Below are 23,736 nucleotides of genomic sequence, written 5' to 3'. Positions count from 1 at the left end.
CTCCATTTTCCAGAGGAGGAAATCTGAAGTTCAGAGAGGACAAATGGTTTACCGAGGTCAGAAGACTAGTGTTAATCGTAAAGTAATTAGCCTAAGATTAAGGAGGAGTGGCTTGATATAAATGATATTTGACATAATATAGGAGTTTAAACATTCTTGGCTCCAACCAACTGTGCCTGCCCTGCTCAGAGGTTGCCCCTATTGCCTGCCAGGTGGAGGAGAGAGGGGAGGAGACTGGGGCGGGGGGGGGGGGGGGGGGGGGGGGATGGCCAAAGGCACTGTCCCAATCCCCCATCCCGAACCTCCCAAGGAAGAAGAAAACGCTGCAACTATCAGAAGTGTAACACAACTATGGAAAGTCCATGAAATCAGCTACATAAATTGTGTTGGTTTTGCAACATTGAACAAGCTGCAACATTTTCCTGAAAATAGAAAACTTTAATCCTCAGTTTCACCCTGTGTGGGCGGTGCTGCCTGTGAGGTTTGGCTCAGTCTGGGGTGAAAGGGGGACCTGGATTCTGCCACTTCATCTTCCCGAGGGTCTACACCGGGCCCTGGGACTGCGTCGTGGGCTGTGTCCTCTTCAGTCACACAGCACCAGGCGCTCAGAAGAGCCACGCTAGGTTCAAGGCCCTGCTGTCACCATCTTAAAATTCTTGATGGTTTTTTCACAAGGGGCCCTGCAAGCTGTGCTGCCAGTCCCACTCCTGCTTCTTTCTTGCTCCTTCTTTCTCCCTTTCTCCTTCCGTAGGAAAGAGTCGTCTTCTCTCAACTTCTATTTTTCCCTTCCCATCTCTCAGCTGACCCTTGGCCACCCTGGGCTGGGCCTTGTCTAACAGGGCGGGACCCCTGCCCGCCTGCGGCTCTTCCTGCCTTTCCAAGCCCCCCTCCACTGTCCCATCAGGTGGGCCTTCCAGACATGCCAAGACCCCTCAGGACTTGCTGCTCCTGCCAGAAAGGTCCTGCCTGTCCCCATCTTCTCACGGCTGGTGCCTCCTCCTCATTCAGGTCTCAGCTCAGATGTCCCCCTCTGAGAGTCCTTCCCTGCCGACGGCCTTGACCAGTGTCACCACCAAGCCTCCCCCCCAGCCCTCCCATGCCCTCAGTCACATCAAATTATGTGGCTTTATGTTCCTTGTGACCCATGGCTACTATTCTGATTTGTTTATTCTCTGCCTCCTGCCTCCAGACTATAAGCTCCTTGGGGTCAAGAGACTTTGTCTACTTTGCTCACAGTTGTCTCCTTAGTACCTACAATGGTTTCTGGCACATAGTAGGTGCTCAGTAAATACTTACTGGGTGAGTGAGTACATAGAATGTCACTCAGGTGCTGGGTCCATAGCGAGCATCAAGCATCAAAGAGAGGAAGGTCGAGTTCCGTCATCTAATCCAGCGAGAAACAGAAGGGCTGGAAATGGAAGCCCACGCCTGGTAGCCCAGGGCCTGTGGGGAGAAGGCGCCCCCTAAGCGTTTCCCAGAAGCCTGGGTACCCAGGAACAAGTAGGGAGTGAGAGCAAGGAGGGAGCAGGGCAGCCCGGCTCCCCGAGGGAGGAGGCCACTCAGGATAGCTTAAAGGCACAGAAACCATTCTAGGACGCTGTTGGCCTGGGCCCCATTCTGCAGAGAGACTGCAACAGAGCTGGTCCACTTGGAATCTTTAAACGCCACCAGCACTCGGATAATTCCCAAATCTGTGTCACGAGCTAAGGATCTCACTTGAGCCTTGAACTAGTTTATCTAAATGCCTCCTGGATGTCTTTCTCCCGAGAAGGCCCTCGGGCACCTCAAACTCAATCTGTCCAAAGCAGCTCAAAAGAGCCCAGACTGGGGCTGAAATCCTGGAGCCATTGTTTCGTTTGTTCTTTGCTTCGTCTTGGCCCAGTTACTGGCTTCCTCTGAGTCTCAATTTCCTCAACTGTAAATGGAGTATAAACAATAATAACAACCCAGGAGCCCTAGTGGCCCCCATAACTCAATCCTAACTCCTTGCAGAGAACAGCATTGAATGCCAACCTCAGTGGGCTGTTCTGTATTTATGACTCATTTGTGTAAGACACACTTCAGAACAGGCAGTTATATTGATGGTATGTCCCATGGTAACTTTCCCCTGCACGGAATAAACCTTGATAAGATTGTACCAGAAAGCATAATCTGCATTTCTTCTCTAAAGTCTCAAGAGCAGTGAAAGCTCATAAGGAATTTCAGGCTTTTTCCCTCAGGCAGGGTCAGCGGCTCCATCAGGCCCAGGGCGCGGTCTCCTCAGGGCGCAGTGTCTTGGGCCCACGATGCTTTCAGGGGCCCTTGAAAATGTTTTAATTTTATTTTAAAACCAGAAGAAAAAAATGAATATGATAGTAATGAATAAAATGATAATGAAGGCAGCCTACATTATGTTTGCTTTTATACCAACAAGATTGTAGAAAAAAAAAATTCTTTTTGATTGGAGAAAAGGGCCCGTGAAAGCAGAAGTGCCCAGCACCCATGACAGTCACCGTGTGGCCGGGGCCCTGTGGGCCTCGGCCTCCCGGAAGGAGGGCAGAGTTGATGGTGGTGGGCATGGGTGAAGCCCTCACTCTGCCTGCCCCCCTGCCCCGCTCACACTGTCTCTGGAGGCAGATTTGTGGGAGGAATTGTTGTGTAAAGTCTTTAACGTTTCTGTAGGCACGTGGGGCAGTCTAACTGTTTGGGAGAAGGATCGGGAGTGAGGGGTGAAATCCAGCCTCTTTACATTTATTCTTATGGAAATGATGCCTCTTTATCTATTCTTGCTGTGAGTTGCATTTTCCTGGAGCACAGAGGAGCAGGACTCCGCGGGGAGGCTGTCACAGAGCAGTCACCGCCAGGCAGGGGCAGTCTCTTGAAGGATGAAGGGTTTTTCCAGGTGGATGGGGATGGAGTGATGGTGTCTGGCCAAAGGGGTAGAATTTCACAAAGACCCATTTATGGGGAAGAGCGGCAAATGGACAGGATCACGGCTGCTCTGGAAGGACAGTGGGTGGGGCAGTGCTCAGACTATCTCGTGAGAATTGGAAATGTCTTCAGTCAGTTCCTCCCAGACAGATGGCGGAGGCCTCAACTGCCATGCTGAGAAGCTGGAGCTTTATGCTGTAGGCAGCAGAGGGCCAGCACAGAAACTGGAAAGAGGAAAACAGAATAATTACATGGACATTTAAGAAAGTTACCTCTGGGGGGCCAGCCCCATGGCCGAATGGTTAAGTCCGCACGCTCTGCTGCTGCGGCTCAGGGTTTCACTGGTTCGAATCCTGGGAGTGGACATGGCACTGCTCATCAAGCCATGCTCTGGTAGGTGTCCCACATGCCGCAACTGGAAGGACCCACAACTAAAATATACAACTATGTACCGGGGGACTTTGGGGAGAAAAAGGAAAAATAAAATGTTTATTAAAAAAAAAAAGTTACCCCTGGAGGCCGGCTGGGCAGCATGATGGTTAAGTTCACGTGCTCTGCTTCGGCAACCCAGGGTTTGCGGGTGTGGACCTACACACTGCTCATCAAGCCATGCTGTGGGGTGTCCCAAATACAAAATAGAGGAAGACTGGCACAGATGTTAGCTCAGGGACAATCTTCCTCACCAAAAACAAAAAATAAAAGAAAGCTACCTCTGGCAGCAATTTGGAGAGAGAATCACAAGTGATGAAAGTGTAGGGGGGGAGTGGGGAGGGGGAGGCAGACACCAGAGCAAGGAAGTGAGTGAGGAGAAGGTTCTGCTAGTCCCCACAAGACAGGATGGACCAACGCTGTGGAGGTGAGGACAGAAAGGTGGAAATGGGGCGGGACCGTATTTTACCTGTACAATGGATAGGATTAGTGATGGGTAAGAGGTGAGGGAGGCAGGAGGTGAGAGAAACTGTGGATAACCTCAAAGTTTCTGTCTTTAACCATGGGGGGACGTTGATGCCATACTTAGGGCTTCAATAAGAGAAAGGAAGAGATTTCGGGGTATGGATGGAGAGTTACACCCTGCAGTTTGAGACCCCACGGCCATCATGTGGACACAACCAGCAGCCAGATACAAATGTGGAGCTAAGAAATCGGCAGGAGAGGATTTCAGTGAGGGAATCGCCATCATAAAAGTCGTGCTGAGGCTGTTGCAATGGATGAGATCTGACTGAGAGCTGAAAACAATGGGAGAGAGAGCTGGGAAGGACACTCTGAGGAAGCCGGAAGGCGGGTGTCCAGACAGCACGACAGAGCCACGCAGGCTGAGTAACCACGGTTGTCATCGGCTCCTGGAATCGTGGGGGGTGCTCCCCGTTATTTTCCGTCTTTTTAACTCTTTTATCAGTAACTATGTATTTCCTTTTTTTGCTGAAACAACCTTCTATTGGAAAACTAACAGGGGCGGTCCCCGGTAGGTTAAGCACTGCTGAGAGGCAGGGGGCACTGAAGACTGAGCAGAGATGTAGAGATGGTGGATGGGGTCCATCTCCCAGCCCCCTTCTCTGAGAACTGCTCCCCCTCCACAGCCCTCCAACCCCAGAGGGAACTGGGGCAGCTCCTGGCAGCCATGTTTCTGCCCAGTGACCCCCTCTCCGGCCACAAGTTGGTGGGAGAAGGGTGTGCATGTGACACCAGCTAAGCCAATCAGAGTCCTTCCCAAGACATTGAGCTGAGAGGGCAGCCGACTCTGGTAGCAGGAGGTGTGCGGGGTGAGCTTAGGGCACTTCGGCTGCCGTGAAGGCCGAGGGGAGGGCAGCCACTGAGACCCAGGGTGAGAGCGTTGCAGGCAGAGGCAACAGCCAGCACAGACAAAAGCCTCGGCATGGGAAAACCTCCGCGTTCAAGGAGCTAAAGGAGGCCAGGCTAGGGTTACCAGAAAGAATGGCGGTAGAGGTTGGAGAGAGGGGCAGGGCGAGACCACCAGGGCCTCATAAACCCTGCTGCGTCAGGGTGTTTTCTCATTACAATGAGAAGCTGTTGGAGGGTTTTAGGAAAGGGAGTGGCCCAACCTGGATTACTTGTAAAAGATAAGCGCTGCTGGAAAATGTATCGTGGGGGCGGGGCGAGGGTGGAGAGCAGTTTGCAGGCTCCTGTGACTCCAGGCGGCTGATGGTGGACCAGGCTTCAGGGGGGCAGGGAAGATGGAACACGAGTTCAGACAGGACCCAGTGGTGGCGGGGCCGGAGGCGGAAGGGTGGAATCAGGACAGGCGGTTGGTGATGGTGAAGCTGTAACGGAGGTGGGAAAGGGGAAGACATCGAGACTTCTGTCTGGAGTTGTTAAGTTTGAGGTGTTGATGGCGTGTCCCAGGGGAGACGCTGAGAAGAAGGCAGTGGGGTACATGAGTCTGGAATTAGGGAGACGGGTCGGGACTGGATGGCCCTGCATGCTGGAAATGTAGGTGACACCAGCATGCAGCTGGTGTTACAGCCATGGGTCTAGATGAGACCCACCGGGGAGCGGGAGAGGAGGGGCCCAGCACGAAGGCCTGGAGGCCTCCAACATTCAGAGGCCTGGCAGAGGCGGAGGAGCAGGGAAGGAGGGGGGAAACTGAAAGCAACGTGACCCGGAAGCCCAGAGGAGACCGCCCTGGGTGAGCCCCTGCCAAGGCCGGAGAACAACCCTCTAGATTTGTCATGAGTGAAGAAGTTACCCTGATCTTGAACGATCAGGGTGGATTGGTGAATCTAGAAGTTAAATTGAGGTGGGCCTCATCCTTGACTGGAATCTGGATTAAAAAATAGCTATGAAGGACATTATGGGGGCAAATGGGAAAATTCGAAAATGGACTTTATATTAGATAATGTTGTGTCAGCGCTCGGTTTCTTGTGCGTGGAAATGGTCTGTGGTGACGTGAGAGGGAAGCCTGGTTCTTAGGAGACATGTGGAGTGGTGACTGCAGGGGTCAGGGGTGAGGGAGCAGGATGCCTGGAACTTCCAGTGGCTGCACAATAACAACACACTGCACATACATGGGTATGTTTACCTAGCATAGACATCTTTACGCTGACGTTAGGTCTGTTATCTATCAGAGAGAAAGAGAAAGCAAATGTGGCAAAATGCTAATTGGAAAATCTAGGTGGAGGTTATTTTAACATTTTTCAACTGTTCTGTAGGCTTAAATTTTTTCTTGGGGCCGCCCTGTGGCTGAGTGGTAGAGTTTGCACTCTGCTTCGGTGGCTCAGCGTTTTGCCGGTTCGGATCTTGGGCATGGACATGGCACCGCTCATCAAGCCACGCTGAGGTGGCATCCCACATGTCACAGCTAGAAGGACCCATAACTAAAAAATATATATATATACAGCTATGTACCAGAAAAATAAAATCTTAAAAAAAAAGAAAGAGAATGAACAGCAAGTGAAGAGGAAGTGGAAACATCAACAGGAAAGTTTTCAAAGAGAAATAGGAGAGTAGCCGGAGGTCATATAAAATTTTTAAAAATGAGAGTGTGGTGTGTGTTGACGGGAATGTTCCGTGGAAAGGGAGAAAGTAGTGACGTAAGAAGCGGGGAGAGGTGCCCGGCCAAATCCTCGGGAAGCAGGCAGATGGCCGAGCGCAGGGAGGGCAGCCTTGGGCCCGAGGGGACCTGCACGGAGATGTGTGCTGGGCTGCAGGGTCACTGGTGATGGGCGTTCCTGTCCAATGGCTTCCATTTTCTTCATGAAGTAGGATCCCAGGCTCTTGGCTGACAGGGCCGGGAGGGCAAGTGGGAGGTTCAAGCAGTTTTGGGCACAGGGCCAAGAAAAATCTGGTGAATTTGTTGTTTTGTGTTTAAGATCTGAATGAAGATTATTCATCAGCTCAGGGAAGGAGCCGAAAGGAGAGGTTTAAGTCCTTACGCTTATGCTGCTCACTTTTTCCATCTGTGACGTAAGGGGGTTGAACTGGGAGACCTCAAAAACCCTCCAAACTCCTGTTTGCTCAGGGTCCCTTTCTGTCACCCGATGAGAAGCTTTTGCTGAATAGCCCGTGTTTGGGTTGTTTAAGAATTAAGGATGGCTGGTAAAAATTAGACACTTGCCTAAGAGGTTTCTAAACCAATATATACAGAGAGACACTTGAAAGGCAGGCTGCTTAGGTCGCAGGGCACCCCTGGGAGAGTGAGGGGGGCCGGGGGTCGCCGGGGCTCTGAGATGCCTTCACAGGCGCCCTTTGGATGAACGCAGTACGAGGACCCTTTGAGAGTAAATTCTGTGCCCTCCTGGCTCTTGCTGAAGTTGGCATCACACAGCGTGAAATGAAACAGCACGTTAATGTGATTAACACTGAATAAACCTCCGTGTGTGAGCAAATATAGCATGAAGTAGGCTCAGGAATTTAAAAATATCTATTATTAAAGCAGCCTGCAGGGCTGCAGTGGCGTCTGATGACAAGCCATAGGCTGCTCCCGGAATCAGATATTCCCACAGTCCTTTCCTCGGGCGAAGAGCATTCACAGGCTTCTGGACCAGTGCTCCCTCCAGAACCTCTCGGGGCTTATTGCCACTGCCCCTTTTTATAGATGAAGAAACTAGGAGCATCGTCCACAGTTTCCAACGTCATTGGAAGCAGAGAGCATGGACGTCATCACAGGCTCCCTAGTGACTGGCCGAGAGCCAGGGGATGGGCAGGAGCCTGGCGCCTGAGGGCTGGCCGGTGGGCCCTGGGCACTGCGCCGGGCGGCGCAGGCTCTGTGCTGAATGCCTCCCGCAGATGGTCTCACTTAGCCTTGACAGCAGCTCTTGGCGGTTGGTATTATTAACCCCAAGAGGAAACGGAGGGCAGAGAGGTTAAATAACGTGCCAAAGGTCACCCAGCAGAATCAGGATTCAGGCTCAGATCTGTCTGAAGCGAAGCTGTGCTCCTGAACTGCCTGGCTGAAGACTGTCTTCCAGGAGAGCACAGAGTGGACATTTGGAATTCTTGCAGCCGCTTTCCTCAAAGGCGGTCAGCACAGTGCTGCGCACAGGCCGTAAGGCGCTCAACAAGTCTCGGCCACTGTCGGCTGAGGGACTGGCAGTCTGAATGGATGGAGGAGTGGAGATGGGAATTCCTGTCTTGTGGGGTCTTTCTCTTCAAATTGAAGATTTCCCCATAGCTTATGAATGCGCAATCTAATTAAGGCAAAAAGGCATCAGAGAATTGCTGGGCCTTTCCTTTATTAACTGTCAAGTCCAATCTGTAGGCTGTTTACGTGCCAAGGTCAGAGATCAGTCCTTAGCTGCTCTCCTTTCATTCATCTGGCAAAGCCCGGAACATAAAGTTTATTGATGCAAAACTGATTGGCAGCCAGGGGTAACGAGGTGGCGGTGACAGGGATTATCAGAAGGAGTTCTAAGCCATGCTGAGGTCAGTCCTGAGCCTTTGCTGTGCTAACTTCCGTGCTCCAGGTTACTGGGTCGGAGCTCTCCGCACTGCAGTCTAGATGAGCAGCCAATGTCTGCACCTTGGGCAGTGTTCAGGGAGTCCATCAGGATGGGGAGGGGAAGGAGTCCTCACTCCTGGACCTGTCCGTTAATTTGGAACACAGAGAGTGAGGCATGGAAAGTTAGGTAGGGATGGTCCTAAACTTCACAGATCAGGGCTGGCCCTGTGGCCAAGTGGTTAAGTCTGTGCGCTCTGCTTCGGTGGCCCAGGGTTTCACCAGTTTGGATCCTGGGCGCGGACATGGCACTGCTCATGCCACGACTAGAAGGACCCACAACTGAAAAAAATATATACAACTATATGCTGGAGGGATTTGGGGAGAAAAAGCAGAACCCCTCCCCCCCCAAAAAAAACCCTTCACAGATCAAAGGAATTCCTGCGTAAGACTCCATCAGACAGGCCTGGGAATCTGAAAGAGGAAAGTCATTGTTATACCTGCGGTTTGCAGCCAGCTCATGACTCCCTGCCTCTGGCTGGCTCCTGCCAGTGCCTCCTCCGTGTCCACTGGCAAAGAGAGGTGGGGAAGCATGCGTGGGTCCACACTTGGCTCTACCTGCAGAGCATCCTCGGGATAAAAACCAGGAGGCAGGCAGTAAGTTCCAAGAAAGGGAGGTGGACCTAGGAGTTCTGGCTCGTGCCACTCAAGATGGGGAAAGGACTCAAGTATTATTCCCTTTTCCAGGACCAAACTTGATCCTGTCTGATCTGAGAAAAAGCCCTGACTGCAGGTCATTTTATTTTATTTTATATTTATTTTTTTTGAGGAAGATTAGCCCTGAGCTAACTGCTACCAATCCTCCTCTTTTTGCTGAGGAAGACTGGCCCTGAGCTAACATCCATGCCCATCTTCCTCTACTTTATATGCAGGACGCCTACCACAGCATGGCTTGCCAAGCGGTGCCATGTCCGCACTCGGGATCCGAACCAGTGAACCTCAGGCAGCCAAAGCAGAATGTGCGCACTTAACCGCTGCGCCACCGGGCCGGCCCCTGCAGGTCATTTTAAATGCCTTCTTCGTCCCTGTCACTCAGAGAGAGTGGTTTTCCACAGCAGACAGCCATCTGGACTTAACTCCCCACATTCACACATCACAAAGTAAAACAGTCCATTTAGAAGCAAAAAATAACAAAATTAAACAGACCAACCCCCCAACCCACCCTTGTTTTATTTCCTTAGGAAGCAGGCCAGGTTCAAGGTCTAGACTGAGCAGGGAATGTCTCCTTTCCTGGCCTGTTTCTGGACAGGCACGGGGGCAAAGTCCCTTTCCCTCCTCTCTGTGGCAGGGCTGGGCCCAGGTTGCACAGACCTCCAGAGAGGATCGTCCGCCGAGGAGCAGAGCAGGACCCGGGGCTCCGCTGGCCTGGCAGGGACTGTCCCTTGAGTTCAGTCAACGAGTGTCGAACATTTGCTATTGTCAGGCACTAGGAGAGGAAGGTGATTGAGAAAGAATCCTGGAGACCCACATGCCAGCCACTAACCATAATCTATCGTAATAAATGCTATATTCGCAGTAGGAATAAAGTGTTTTGGGTGCACAGAGAAAGAAGGGGACTGGGAAAGGCTTCAGTGGTTCTCAAAGTGGTGCCCAGAGCAGCAGCAGCCTCCCAAAGCAAGTTGTTAGAAATGCAAATAAGAGGCCCACCCTGGACTCACTGAATCAGAAACTCTGGCAGCGGGGCCCAGCAATCTGTTTGCAGAAGCCCCTAGGCGATTCTGATGCAAGCTCAAGTCTGAGAATCACGCAGGGATTGGCAAACTACCCTGCAGCCAGCAGCCTATTCTTGCAAATAAATAACTGGAACGTAGCCATCATCATCCATTTACATCCTGTCTATGACTACTTTCCTGCCACACCAGCCAGTTGAGTACTTGCAACAGAGACAAGACAGCCCGCAAAACCTGAAATATTTACTATGTGGCCCTTTACAGAAAAAATTTGCTGCCCTCCAAAGAGTAGGGGCGAGAGAGGCTAGTCCCCTGGGCCCCTGGATCCCACCTCTGCGGCTGGTGCTGCTGGGGCCTCTGGCAGCTACACTTCAGTTGGCTGGAGGCTGGGACTCAGTTCTAGTTTGGGGACTTCCTGAAAACTCTAGACAAAGTAATTTTATGTATGATAAATGCGTGTCAGTCAACACAATTAGGAAGGTAGGTTTTTAAAATGAGCAGGAGAAGAGGTCCCAGCTCCAGGAGGCCCCGGCTGCTGACGGCCCGTTCTGCTAAGTGCTGTGCTCGAGCCTTTCTGTAGCCCAGCTCCACCTTCTAAGCTGAGTATTGTGTCCCCATCTTACAGATGAGGGAGCTGAAGCTTGGAAAACAAAATAACTAGTCCAAGTTCACAGAGCTCAGCAAAGTAGAGCTTGGACTGATCCTGGATCAGCCTTGCTCCCAGGTGAGGCTCTTGCCCCACACCTACGTCTGTTTTCCCAAGTAGAAGATGGAAACCTCTCTATTGGAGAACGGGGCACCTCGCAGGGATCTGTTATAACACGCAGACTTCTCATACTTTTTCCAGTGGAGGAGACGTGTCAGCAAGGGCTGGAGAACTCCCCCCAGGCCTGCATCCTGGGGGTGTCTGATCCTCTGGGGAGCGCAGTGACAGACAGGAAGGCAGGAGATGTAGGGCCCACAGGAGCGCAGGACCAGCGCTCCCCTGTGTGAGCCAGACAGGGTGGGTGAGACCACACAAACGCTGAATCGGTGCTACATGCCAACACCACAGGCCGCAGGTCCTTCCTTCCAGCTCCTGGGTTGTCATTTGGGGGTATGAGTCAGGGGCACCCCAGGAAGAAGGATTTGGTAGCTAGGTGAGTTTTGTGTCCATGTGAGGAGACAGAAAAACCTATCAGGATATTTCCTGCTCTGATACAGGAGTGGAATGGAATCAGCTGGCCAGTAAGATGCCAAGTTTGTGACCAGATCGGGAAACCTGTTACTACGTGACATCTGAGCCACAGCGATGCTGGTGACTGAAAGTCAAAGCAAAGGTAAAATCTTGCCCTGCTGCCACTTAAGAAACCTGGGGCTACAACACCATTGTCTGGGGGGCTGAAACAGTGACCAAGAAAGTCCTGCCTTCCCCAGTTATCTGTTTTGGCTTCCAAATATTTTGTTAGAATAGGAAGACAAAAAACATTCTTAACAAACAAAAAAAGAGCTCGGCATGTCAGGCAGAAGTTAAAACCTCTGAAGGAAGCATTTTGAGGAGAAGACTAATGATAAACTGCTTTCTCTCATCAGACAAATCAGTGCCCATGATCTGACATTTTTATTATTTAAACAAGCATGTCTGGAGAGTCTTCTCTATGCCAAACGTTCTTTCTTATCTTTCTTAACCTAGGTTACAAGGGCCCATCCTCAGCAGCGACTCTGAAGGGCAGGTCATACGAGCAGCCCCATTTCACAGGTGGTGCGGCCGGTGCTCAGGCAGGTCAATGATACTTGGCTGAGCCGCATCAAGGGTGTGTGGCAGTGCCGATTTCAAACCCAAGACTTGGGACTCTGTGTCTTGTTTTCCTTTCACAGCATCACATTCACTCCACAACTGAATCTGGACTTAGGGAAGGGCACTGGGAGACCAGGGAAACACGCTCCCCAAAGTCCGCGAATAGCTTCACTTTGAGAGAGTAACGTGTTTTTGGGGCAGTGGTTCTTGGATCAGATGGAACCACACCCCCATTGATAATGGACACCGGGCTGCCGCGCAGATGGGTGATACAGGCCGTAGAGCACGTGCAGGTCTCTGGGGCTGGCCGTGACCTCATCCTCTCTTTCCCTGTTGCAACTATTGTTTTAGGGAGATCTTGCCTTGAAAGAATAATTTCATCTTGCATTTTTACATGATACTCTTTTTTTTTTTTTTTCAAATTTCAAAAGACTTGTGTTAACCGGCTTAATCCTTAGAGCAACCTCAGGAGGACAGTGTTAGCTCTCAGTTTGATGGATGAGGAAATGCAAGTGACTTGCCTAAACTCTTAGGCTACTGAATGTTAAAGCAGAGTCTAACACCTGAGGCCTCACCAAGATACCTGCAAAACCCCAGAACCAAACTCGGAAGACTCTCCAGTGATGGACGAGACCAGGCACCTACAAAGAAGCGGAGTTGGCTGAAAACGGGTGATCCGAATTTCTAGGAAAATATCAGCCTGTACGTTGCTTGTGGTTTCAGAAGAGGTGTGATCTGCCCACCCAGTGTCTAAGAGAGAGGAGTCTAAAAAGCAGGGCTTTGGGGTAATTCCACGAGAGGGACAGACCCCTGTAGTGTCCTTTTAGAAGACAGAGCCCTGTTTTGAGGAAGTGGGAACAGCAGCTGAATATAGCTTGACACAGTGGAGCCATTAAGCTTATCCCACTTTCTCCCTGCTCACCCAGGAAACTTCTGGTTGTGGTTTCCTTCCTGAGTAGCTTCCCTGTGAGGAGAGTCTGCTGGTCAAATGTTGCTACTTGGCAGTCATGTTCTCCTTTTAAAATGGATGAGTTGGCATCCTGGATTGTGTACCATTCTCTCTGGATTTTGATTGCATTCTTCCTGAGTCGGATTAACTCTGGGGGACCTGAGAACTGAGCACCAGATTCTGGGTGATGGTGAATTTGGTAAGAGTCTTATCTGAGTAATCGACTGCTCATGTCTAAGCCTTCAAAGGAAGTGGAAACTAACTGCCAGGTAGGGAAGTTGTGGAACACGATCAATATTGGGTAATGAAGAAAGAAACCAGAACGAGGTGAAGGAAAGTTAGAGTTAACCGAATCAAACTAAAGGAGCAGGTGGAACCTGGAGAAGACCCTGAGAACTCAGGTCTACTCACGGGCAAAGGATCAAATAGCCGGAGGGGAAGTGGGGCTGAAAAGTGGGAGCCTACAGGGAAGACTGTGTCCTGGGTCTACCCATGTGGAAGGCCTAGAAAAGGCCTCATCTGAAACAGCCAGCAGGCAAAAATGTAGACTTCGATCAGGGTCACAGCCAGTCCGACAAACTAAGAACTACCAACGGCGCCTTGCAAATTATGAGATGGAATGGGCGGGCGAAGGAGGGGTGGAACCGAGTCCTCGGTGCTCCTGAAAGAGCCTAGACCCAGCAGAGCAGGGGGCATTTCCTACCTCCTTGTGCCGCCTCCTCGTCTGCGCGGTGGCCTCCCTCTGGTTGTAAAGATGAAGAGTGATAATGATCTTGCTCATATTCCAGTACCTGCCCCACAAATGCTTGCAAGTGCTTTTTTTTTTTTTGAAGAAGATTAGCCCTGAGCTAACATCTGCCACCAGTCCTCCTCTTTTTGCTGAGGAAGACTGGCCCTGAGCTAGCATCCGTGCCCATCTTCCTCTACTTTATATGTGGGACGCCTGCCACAGTATGGCCTGACAAGTGGTGCCATGTCTGCACCCGGGATCCGAACCCACGAACCTCGGGCCTCCAAAGTGGAACGTGCTCACCTAACCACTGCACCACCGGGCTGGCCCATCAAAAGTGCATTGTGTTATAATCCCTATCCTTTGCGATTAGGCATTAAACACAGGCTCAAGAAACTGAAACTCAGCATCAAGTACCTCATTACGCCAAAACCCCAGTGATTGCAGTCGGCCTGTGTACTCAGTTGGGCAGCAAGCATCTTTATCGTGCAAAGCCCGGAAAGACACAGCAGCTTTGCCTGACAAAGTCAGCCTGCAAGTTCTGGCCCCAGGGCATTTTCACTCACTGTTCTCTCTGTCTAGAAGGTTCTTCCCCCAGACAGTGACAGGGTTTGCACCTTTATTTCATTTAGGCACCTGCTCAGATGTCCCATTACTAGAGAAAAGCTGTCCCTGAGCTGTCTCCCTATATAAAGTAGCACCCCTCCTGCCAGTGGGAGCTAGCACTCTACAATTTTGTGTTTACTGCCACTTTCTCTGACTAGCAGGCACATGAGAGCAAGGATTTGGTCTGGGGCTCTGCTCTGTCTTTCCTTTTTAAATTTTATTTTGTTACTTCTTTTGGTGAGGAAGATTGGCCCCGAGCTAACATCTGTGCCAATCTTCCTGTATTTTTTATGTGGGATGCTGCCACATCATGGCTTGATGAGCAGTGTGTAGGTCTGTGCCTGGGATCTCAACTGGCGAAGCCTGGGCCACAGAAGCAGAGCGCATGAACTTAACCACTATGCCACTGGGCCAGGCCCCTGCTCTTTCTTTTTAAACTGCCCTCCTCACTTCCTTCTCCTCAAAAGCCTAGCAGAGTTGTCTCTTGAAAGGGCCTGGAGGTCCTTCTCACTCTGTCATGGAAAGGCAGCTACTTGCCAGCAACGTATCATACACAGAAGATAGGACACACTTCATGTAATGGAACTAACATGTGGCCATGCCAGCTAGGTATCGGATGGAGAGTGCTCCAGGTGGAGGGGATAGTGAGTGCAAAGTCCCTGAGGTGGGAGCAAGCCAGTGAGGCTGGAGTGGAGGAGCTGGGAGTGGGAATGGAGGAGAGGATAATTCTAAGGTTTTTGGTCTAAGTAATGAAAGTATGGAATTGACTTTTTTTTTACAATGAGTCAGCTGGGGGAAGGAGCAGGTTTCGGATGTGTTCAGTTTTATGATGCTTTCAGGTTGGCAGCACCTGCCATGAATCCTGCAGTATGTAAGCACTGCTTTATGTACCACGCTGCCTCCACTGTGCAGATAAGGAAACCGAGGCACCAGGACCTAGGTCTCAGAACATGTGTGTAGGAAGGCTGTGATGTGAACCCAGGCTGCTTCTCCACGGGTTTGTCACCCTGAGAAGCACCCGTCACTGACGGAAGAGCTAAGAAAGGACTTGCTTGAAGTTGGAAAAATTGAGTTTATTTTGGATAAGGCACAGAGCTCTTTTCCAAATTCTAGAAGACCAGGACAAAGAAGGCCCTTCTGTAGTCGGACCGATAAGTTTAGGGCCAATAACAGGAAACACCACATTGCAGGGGTGTCAGGGCTGCAGTCCCTTTGAGGTTGCTGGCAAATCCATTTCCATGTCCCTTCAGGCTGTCACATGGTGCTGAAACAATGGAATGAAACGTGGGAAGCCCATTGGAGGTGATTTTCATGGGTTACACTCCATTTTTCATATTTTCTAAGATTTGCATACTTAGAAATCATTCACAAAAATACTAGTAATAGAATGGACAAGCCTTTCAGAGCCTTGATACCCAGTGTGGTCTGCAGACCAGCAGCAACAACGTCACCTAGGAGCTGTCAGAAATGCAGAATCGTTGGCCCCATCCCAGACATTTTGAATCAGAATCAGCATTTTAGCAAGATGCCCAGGGGATACTGATGCTCGTTACAGTGTGCGAAGCCCTGGCCTAGAGCAGAGGTCGACAAACTTTTTCTGTAAAGGGCCAGATAGCAAACATTTTAGGCTTTTGCCAGCCTGTCACAACTACTCAATTCTGCCATCGCAGCACAAAAGTAGCCACAGACAATATGCACCGGAATCAGTATGGCTGTGTTCTAATGAAACTTTATTTATGGACACCAAAGTTAGAATTTTGTATATTTTCATGTGTCATGAAATACTATTCTTCTTTTGATTTTCTTTCAACCATTAAAACCGTAAAACTCTTTAGCTCAGAGGCCTTACAGAAACAGGCCCATCTTCTGACTTGCCTTTCTGGGCTGACCAGCCCCAGGCCTCTTACCCTAACCAGAGGGATCTCCTTCCTTCTTCTCTGTGGGCGTGAGGCTCAGGCCCCCTTTCCCTCCTGACCTGTGTCAGTATGTTTGAAGGTTCATGGCTTAAGCCTAATGTGAAAAGTCAACAGAAGAACTGAGATTTAATATACTTTACCAGTTTCCACAAATTACTGTGTGTTTGTTGTTGTTTCTTATCTTGCTGTTTTCTTTCTGAGAAAGACCAGTGTGGAGAGTTCAGTGCTAAGGGGAGGGGGCTTGTTACAGGTAAGTGGCATTTATTCTCTTTTGCCCCTTTATTTGTCTATTTTACACTTCAGCTGCTCAGAAGGAACACACAACGCAGGGAAAGACAATTACTAAAAAGAAGTAACTCTTGGGGAGGGAGCTGGAAGAGGCAAGTAGAGAAGGGAAGTGCTCTCCAGGAGAATAAGAAGATTGTTCCAGCATCAGTGGGCTGCAGGGAAGAACGCACGACTTGATAAATAAAGCAAACTGTGTCAAGGAGAGTTGCTCAAGAAGTTTCTGAAGCAAGCTGGGCAGTGGGAGGACACGATACACAGAGATAGGAGAGTGACCGGCAGAGACTTACTGAGATCGGAATTTTTAATCTGTACCGCACTTATGGCTACCAGACACTTGCATCTTGTTGGGAACGGGGAGAAGAAAGGAAATAACACTGACTAAATGCCTATTGTATGCCAGGCACGGCTACAAGTCATTTCCCATCATTATTCCAGTTTTAATTAAAGCCACTCATGGAATTAGGTATGCTCACCAGCGAGAGGAACCTGAGAGGTGAAGAGATGAGATTGGAACTTAGTTCTCTTCAACCAGTTTCCCTGATGTTCTGCACTGTCCCACCTAGAATGATCTATAGTGCAAATAGTGTCTTCACAAAATTCTTTATTTCTTCATACCATTAGAGATCCTCAATTCTCAGGGGTGGGGGAAGAACAGAAACAGAACATGCAACTTTATGTCTTTCTCTACTCCCCCCCCCCCACCCAAAACAAATGTAATGGTTTCATTTAAAAAGACAGCAAGTTCTTTTTCTGTGATGAAGAAAAAACCACCTCTAAACGAGTCAGTACATTGGCAGCATGGTTTCCTAAGTTAAACTGCGTGCTGCCAAATCAATCTAATGACAAATGTATAAATCCTTGGCAGAAATGTGAACTTTGGGGACCATTTATTCAGGGATTACTAAGTCAGGCATATATATTATCTCATTTAATCCTCCAACAGTCCTGTGAGGTTTTAACATTATTTTATGGATAAAGAAACTGAGGCTTAAAGAAAAATATCTTGCTTAAAGCTACTCAGCTGGTAAGAGGCAGGGCCAAGATTAAAACCAAGGACTTTGACTAGGAAGTCTGTCCTCTTAGCTACTACACTGCAGGTTCCTTTTAGCAAAGGAATCATGCAAGTTAGGATTTCCAAGCATTGTCAACCTGCTCAGTACCATATGCCACAATCTCTTGCTGAAGATGGTGGCTATTATGAGACATTCAAGATGCTGGACAGTCATCAGTGCAGCACGGGTGAAAGGGCAAAAGGAGGCTACATTACTCGAGCTTTCCCCAGTGTCTTTCTCAGAACACCTTTCCCAAGAGATGCCCTGAAACAACCACCAACCAACCACAAACCAGGGTGGTGTTTCCAAAATCAAACAGGAAAACACTGAACACCCCAACCCCCTCCTGGAGATTGCCATATGCATAATACACGTCATAGGCTCTAAGGAGTATTGAAATAAAGGATTCTGCTTCACTTTCACCCAGTTTCCCAAGAACCAATGAAATGTCTACTCCCTTTAAAGAGACTTGTCACACGCTCCCCTGAAGGCAGGAAGGACCAGATGATCAACGTGTGCATCTTCCAGTCAGGTCCATGTTTGAACCTCTACAGTTGATGGGAGCTGGGCCTCTGCATGGGGCAGGCCACCATTTGCCAGTCCATGACAAGTTGAGTTTCACAAAGTTGCCATGTGACCAACTTTAAACAAGTTGGTTCAGGAAACAAGGTTAAATCACATTGTAAGAGGAACCATCTGACAACAGAACTTATTTTGCAACTATCCATCTTCTTCTGGGAAAGAGTGAGCCCTACTGTCTGTGTTCTTTCCCCTACTGTTGATATTTGATATTTTCATTTACATGATGCTTATAAATAGAAGCACCCAATCTCTGTGGTAAGCAAATTCATTAAATTCCTATGAGCAATTCCTACTGGAATGAGTGTTAAACCTAGAGTGGGGCTGTGAATAGACCTATGATGGTGTAAGGGTGTAAGTGCTTTGACATGCAGAGAAAAACATACAAGGAAAAGTGAAACTAAAAATCTCATCTTTCCCTGCATTCCAATGATCACTTTATTTTTTAATTTATTTATTTTTGAGGAAGATTAGCCCTGAGCTAACTACTGCCAATCCTCCTCTATTTGCTGAGAAAGGCTGGCCCTGAGCTAACATCAGTGCCCATCTTCCTCTACTTTATATGTGGGATGCCTACCACAGCATCACTTTTGCCAAGCGGTGCCATGTCCACACCTAGGATCCAAACTGGCAAACCCCGGGCCAAGAAGCGGAACATGCGAACTTAACTGCTGCGCCACCGGGCCAGCCCATCATCACCTCATTTTTTTTCTGCTTTTCTCCCCAAATCCCCCCAGTACATAGTTGTATATACATATTTTTCAGTTGTGGATCCTTCTAGTTGCGGCACGTGGGATGCCACCTCAGCATGGCTTGATGAGTGGTGTCATGTCTGCGCTCAGGATCGGACCTGGCAAACCGTGGGCCGCCGAAGTGGAGCGTGCGAACTTAACCACTAGGCCACTGGGCCGGCCCCCAATGATCACTTTAAATAACTACTTTTAAAAATGGAATCATAGCCTTCTAGACCTGGAAAGAACTTTGGAAATCTAAACTCCTCCTTCAGAGGTGAGGTTGTTGAAGCCTGAAAGGGTTAGGTAACAGGCCCATGCAGCTTGTCTGTGGAAGGGCTGGGCTGGAACTCAGTTCTGACTCTCTGTCCAGTGCTCTTGCTCTTAAAGTCTTCTCTCCTCATTTAAGACATTGCAGTGTCATTTTAAGGAGTTGCTTTCTCGATGGTTTGCTGTAATGGAAAGCTTGCCCGATTTGCTTTTCTGTGTTGGAGTGGAAGGCAAGTCATCCGTACACTATCTGCCTCTTGCTTCTGCTCCCGAGGGTCCTACACTTTTCTCTCTGTCCTGCCCTCTGCCCCCAATGTGCTCTCCCCCTCCCCTTCAAACACTGTTAACTGGGGAAGTCTGTGTGTGCGCTTCCCAGCCTGGCTGGGATCCCGAGGAAGGTGACTCTTGGTTTAATGGAGTCGTTCCACAGTGCTTGAATTTGCCCAAGGGTTTGGCAGGTCAGACAACTAACAAAAAGCAACCTGCCATCCTCTGCCCTTTCAGCAGGTCTGTGTTCTGTTAATACAGGAAGAATTAAGAAGTAATAAGGAAGAAAAAAAGGCAGAAACTCCACTTGAAGTACTTGCCTACCCCCTGGAAAGGTTCAAGGCTGTTGTTCATTGTCTGAATTTTTCCCCTGTGATTCCCTTGTAGTCCCTAAGTCATCTTCTTGATCTTGATCAGACATCTGATCAAGGAAGCATCAGAGGAAAAGAAAAAGTTGGGTATTTGCATTGAAGTCAGTGTCCTGGCTCACAGAAGTCGGCGGAGAAGGTGATTTTTTTCTTTGCAGCTCGGCGATCAGAGCGGGGCCTTTTCCTACGCAGGAAGCCCTCCTCCGCTGCAGGGGCTACTGTGCACAAGAACTCACCTTTTCCTATTTCTCATTCCTCAGCAGACATCCTGTGAGGGGCAGTCTTTTTTTTTCCTTCCAGCACTTATCCTCAGACTCCGCTAAGTACCCAAGAGGGCCGTGTTTTTAATCAGAGGTTGAAATGGAACCTCCCCCTGGGTGCCCTGGGGAGAGTCCCTTTGGGGCAGCGCCCCCCTTCCGGAGGGCAGCATCCTGGTGGGGGCGGGGGCTCGGCTTCATCCCAGGGCACCTTTTGTCCCTGGAGACGCCCTGCCAACCAGGTATGTGGAGGGAAAATGCTGTCCGCTTTCCAGGGCGGCAGGTGTGGGTCAGGGGAGCGGGACGGTCGCGGGACAGCCACCACGGGTGGGCACAGCGAACTCACTGACCGGGCGTCTCCGGGGAAGTTCGGGCGGGTCCGCCGGCTCACGGGCTTTCTTCCTCCGAAATCCGTCCCTGGATCCCCAGAGCAGCCTCGCTTCTCACCCGAACTCGTGAAGCCGAGGGGTTAGGCGGGCGCGGGGTCCGGCCAGGCGCACGCGGGAAGCGCCTGGCCCGGGCGGCGAGGCCCCTCCAGCGCCGGTCCGCGGCCCAGGATGCCGGTCCGACCGCCTCGGCCGGGGCCGCTCATACAAAGACGGCAGCGGGGCTCGGGGGCTCCGGGGCTCCGGGGCTCCGGGCCGGGCAGGTCTCGGGGCGGCCCGACCTCCCTCCGCGGCGCGGCCCGTCCGCCGGCGCCGCCCGTCCGCCCGCGCCCAGCCGCCCGGCGAGGCGGCGGCCTCCTTCGCCGCGCGGGGTCCCCTGGTTAACCCCTGCCCGCCAGCCCGGCCGCTGATTGGAGGAGGCGGGGCGCCGGGGCAGCGGGGACCCCCCCACCTTCCTCGTCCCCTCCCCCTCCTCCCCCACTGTCGGCTCTTCCCCCACCCCCCCAGGACCCCCCCTGCCTCCCAGCCGTGCAAATCTCGCGAGGAAACACGCGGTTTCACTAGTGTGTTTACACCGATCACTACTAATCCGGACCGAACCGATCCGGATTAAGGGGCCGGAGGCGGGTCCTGGGCACCAGCGGTTCCGACCCCCCCGCCCTCCACGCCGCACCCGAGTGGCCCCGAGCCGAGCGGGCCCCCTCCTCCCGGCCCGGCCTGGGCCCTCCTGCGCCTCCCTTGGCCTTTGTCCGGCGCCAGGAGGCCGGTCCCGCGCCCCCCGCGGCCGCCCGGGCCCGGGCCCGCGTCGGGCGCCTGGCTCTGTACGCGAGCCCGGGGATCTGCGGCCTCCGCGGCCCCCCTCCCCCGCCCGCCCTCTCGTGGAGCCCGGCGCCGGCGGCGGCTGCCTGGGCGGGGGGTTGCGGCGCTCAGGAGAGGCCCCGGCTCCGCCCCGGGCCTGCCCAGGGGGAGAGCGGAGCGGTCCGCAGCCGGGTCGGGTCGGGGCCCCTCCCGGGAGGAGCGTGGAGCGGCGGCGGAGGCGGCGGCAGGTGAGAGGCTGAGCCCCGGGCGGGGGAGGCCGCCGGGCCTGGGGCATTAACCGTCCGGGGGACCCCCTCGCTGAGGAGTCTGCGGCCTGGGCCCACCCGGGGCCGGCGCCGGGCCGCAGCTCCTCGGCGCGGAGGCGGGAGCGGCTCCCTGAGGGCTGCGGGTCGCCGAGGGGCCGGGCCGAAGATGGGGGAGGCCCAGGCGGCCCCGGCCTGGGAGTGGGGCCGGCGGGCGGCGGAGAGAGGGGGCCGCGCCGGCAGCTGGAGGCCCCGGCAGCCTCCCGGGCGCCCCCGAGAGCTGGCCCGCCCTCCCTCCGTGACAGGTGGGCCTGGAGTTGGGGAAAGTTTGCAGCCGGCGGCAGGCGAGGGGCGCTGGGACCAGGCCCCATCGGTCCTGCTTCCCGGCTGTGGGCTCCGGGGAGGATCCCAGTCCAAGGCCCCGCTGCAATGAGACAGAGTGGCTATTTCCTTAACATGAGTTGACATTAAATGGAATAACCGCTGGGGCGTCATTTTCTGGGCCAGGCCTGGGGATGGAGGTTTAGGAAATGTTCCGAGAGACCCTGGGGTTTGAGGGAGGCTGCAACCTCTGCCATTCCGGCCTCGATTAGGGCAGGGCGAGACGCGAGGAAGGCCACTGAGGGGAACGACACTCGCTCAATCTCCTTTTCCCTTTCTTTTTCGTCTTTTAAAGATGCCTTTCTACGTTTCCGAGAATTTCTGAATTCCCTCTCTAACCTGCACTTGTCTGTGTGGGTGAAACTTTAATTTGTCACCCTTTCATTCCCCTTTGCCCCGGGCCCTCAATCCAGGAAGGGAAATGAAACTGGAGGACTAGTAGGGGTTGTTACTGGAAATTGTGGAGTCGTTAGATTGCAGAGGAGAATGTTTAATTCGTGTTTTCAGTGAACTTTTAAATCATACCAATAACTATTTAATAATACGTTGGAAGTGGTTCTATGTAATGGTGTGTGCTCCTTTTCCACTTTTAATGTTAGAGAGGTTTCCAATGGGTTCTGCAAGAGTTGATCTCTTGCAAAGGATGGACGTAATTGTTGAAAGTCGCCTGTGCATTAATTGGTCGTGGAAGGAGTTTAAAAATGGTGTCCTCCTGCCCCTCCCTGCTTGGAAGGAGTGCTAAAAGCAGACGTCTAAAGAAACCTACTGTTCCAGGTAGTGGTCAGAAAAAGGTTTTGTAAAGGGATGCTTATGGAGCTATACTAGTTTCCTGAGTGATTGCAGGTTGATGGTTTTACCATGGGTTCTCGATTAGATTTGAAATAATTAATCCCTTTTTTCATGAGCTGCTGTGAGCTCTTCAGAGAAAAGAGCTATGTAATAGCATTATTTGAAGTTATTTGTAGCTTCTGATTCATGCTATATTTTGAAATTAATACCGATGATTTATATTTTTAGTTTAAGAACTAGTTCTTGTGTGTTTGGGAAAGAAATATCTAAAAGTACTTAGCTAAATTCAAAAGTTGATAGAAGGAATTTTTTTTTTTGCAAGTTAGTCCTTTTACAGATCAACTTTTACAGGGATCAGATGAAGGGTTTCAGGGTTTTTTGCTGTTAAAATCAAATCAGAAATAGAGAAGAATAAGTGGCCCTTAAAAGAGGACTTCTGAGGCACTTTATAACTTTAAATATATTACTCTTTGATGCAGCGCATTGTAGTGTATCACTTGAGTGTGGTATTTACTTCAGGTTTACCTGGATGTGATCATTCAGTGACATAATTACTGTGAGTTTTGTTTGTGAGGAACCTAAAAATTGGTTCTTCACATTTTAGTTTTTGTGGTCTCACAACCTACTTTTTCTCATTTCAGTAGAAATGATGGAAGAATTGCATAGCCTGGACCCACGACGGCAGGAATTATTAGAGGCCAGGTTTACTGGAGTTGGTGTTAGTAAGGTGAGTAAAATGATGATAATGAACGCTGTTCACAGTCTAATTGAAACACATTTAAAAAACAGTTAAGAGCAGTTTGGGTGGATCATACTGATAGATTGCAGGGGAGTAGATTTGGCTCATGGTTCCAGTGAGCTTTTAAATCCTACCAGTCATTCCCATCGTGTAACAGTGTGGTTGAAGGTATTCTATATGGGCCTGTGTGCTGCTTTCCCCCTCTGGTAGGGGAGCGATTTCCCATGGGTCTCGTTGCAAGGATACTGACGGAATGTGTATCTAGCTTCTATGCCGGATTTTGTCAAAAACTCCTCAGTCAGAAGAAAACTGTTGGTGGAAAGGTCTTGGTGTGGCTTCATTACGCTGGAGTTTGGGGATGGCTGCGTGGTAGAGTTTGGAAACGTCTGCGTCTGCTACGTCCGTCAGTTCTCCCAGTCTGCAGTTCAGCACATGCTGCCTGGTTGTTCCCCGAGACTGCTTTCTCTCTCCTTCTCTTATTCCTCCTTGTTCAGTCTGTTCATTTTTGTTCTGGGAGTATAAAGTAAGATCAAGCCCCCGTTAACAGTCAGGTGTTAA

The 23,736-nt window shown here is 50.8% G+C and overlaps 1 protein-coding gene and 1 long non-coding RNA gene across 13 annotated transcripts in view; one reads left to right on the top strand and one right to left on the bottom strand.

Moving 5' to 3' along the window:
* Positions 1-417: 417 nt before the first annotated feature.
* Positions 418-20,563, bottom strand: LOC139074020 (uncharacterized). Its single transcript, XR_011523307.1, has 2 exons — positions 20,173-20,563; positions 418-3,134 (listed from the first exon to the last, which is right to left on the bottom strand). It is a non-coding gene; the product is annotated as an uncharacterized lncRNA (long non-coding RNA).
* Positions 20,564-20,761: 198 nt separating this feature from the next.
* TLK2 (tousled like kinase 2) overlaps positions 20,762-23,736 on the top strand; it is a 110,222-nt gene continuing 107,247 nt past the window's right edge. For 4 of the 12 annotated variants that reach the window (XM_070561733.1, XM_070561728.1, XM_070561729.1 and 1 more), the window contains exons 1-2: positions 21,424-21,574; positions 23,081-23,166. In XM_070561733.1, coding sequence (XP_070417834.1) covers positions 21,439-21,574; positions 23,081-23,166 — 222 coding nt within the window. In that variant the 5' untranslated portion in view covers positions 21,424-21,438. Of the gene's footprint in view, positions 21,255-21,423; positions 21,575-23,080; positions 23,167-23,736 lie in introns of those variants that run through there. The other 8 variants (XM_070561735.1, XM_070561732.1, XM_070561730.1 and 5 more) reach the window with 6 other exon arrangements.

This window comes from Equus przewalskii, chromosome 10 (assembly GCF_037783145.1).
Source record: "Equus przewalskii isolate Varuska chromosome 10, EquPr2, whole genome shotgun sequence".
Taxonomy (NCBI): domain Eukaryota; kingdom Metazoa; phylum Chordata; class Mammalia; order Perissodactyla; family Equidae; genus Equus; species Equus przewalskii.
This window is presented reverse-complemented; position numbering and strand designations above follow the sequence as displayed.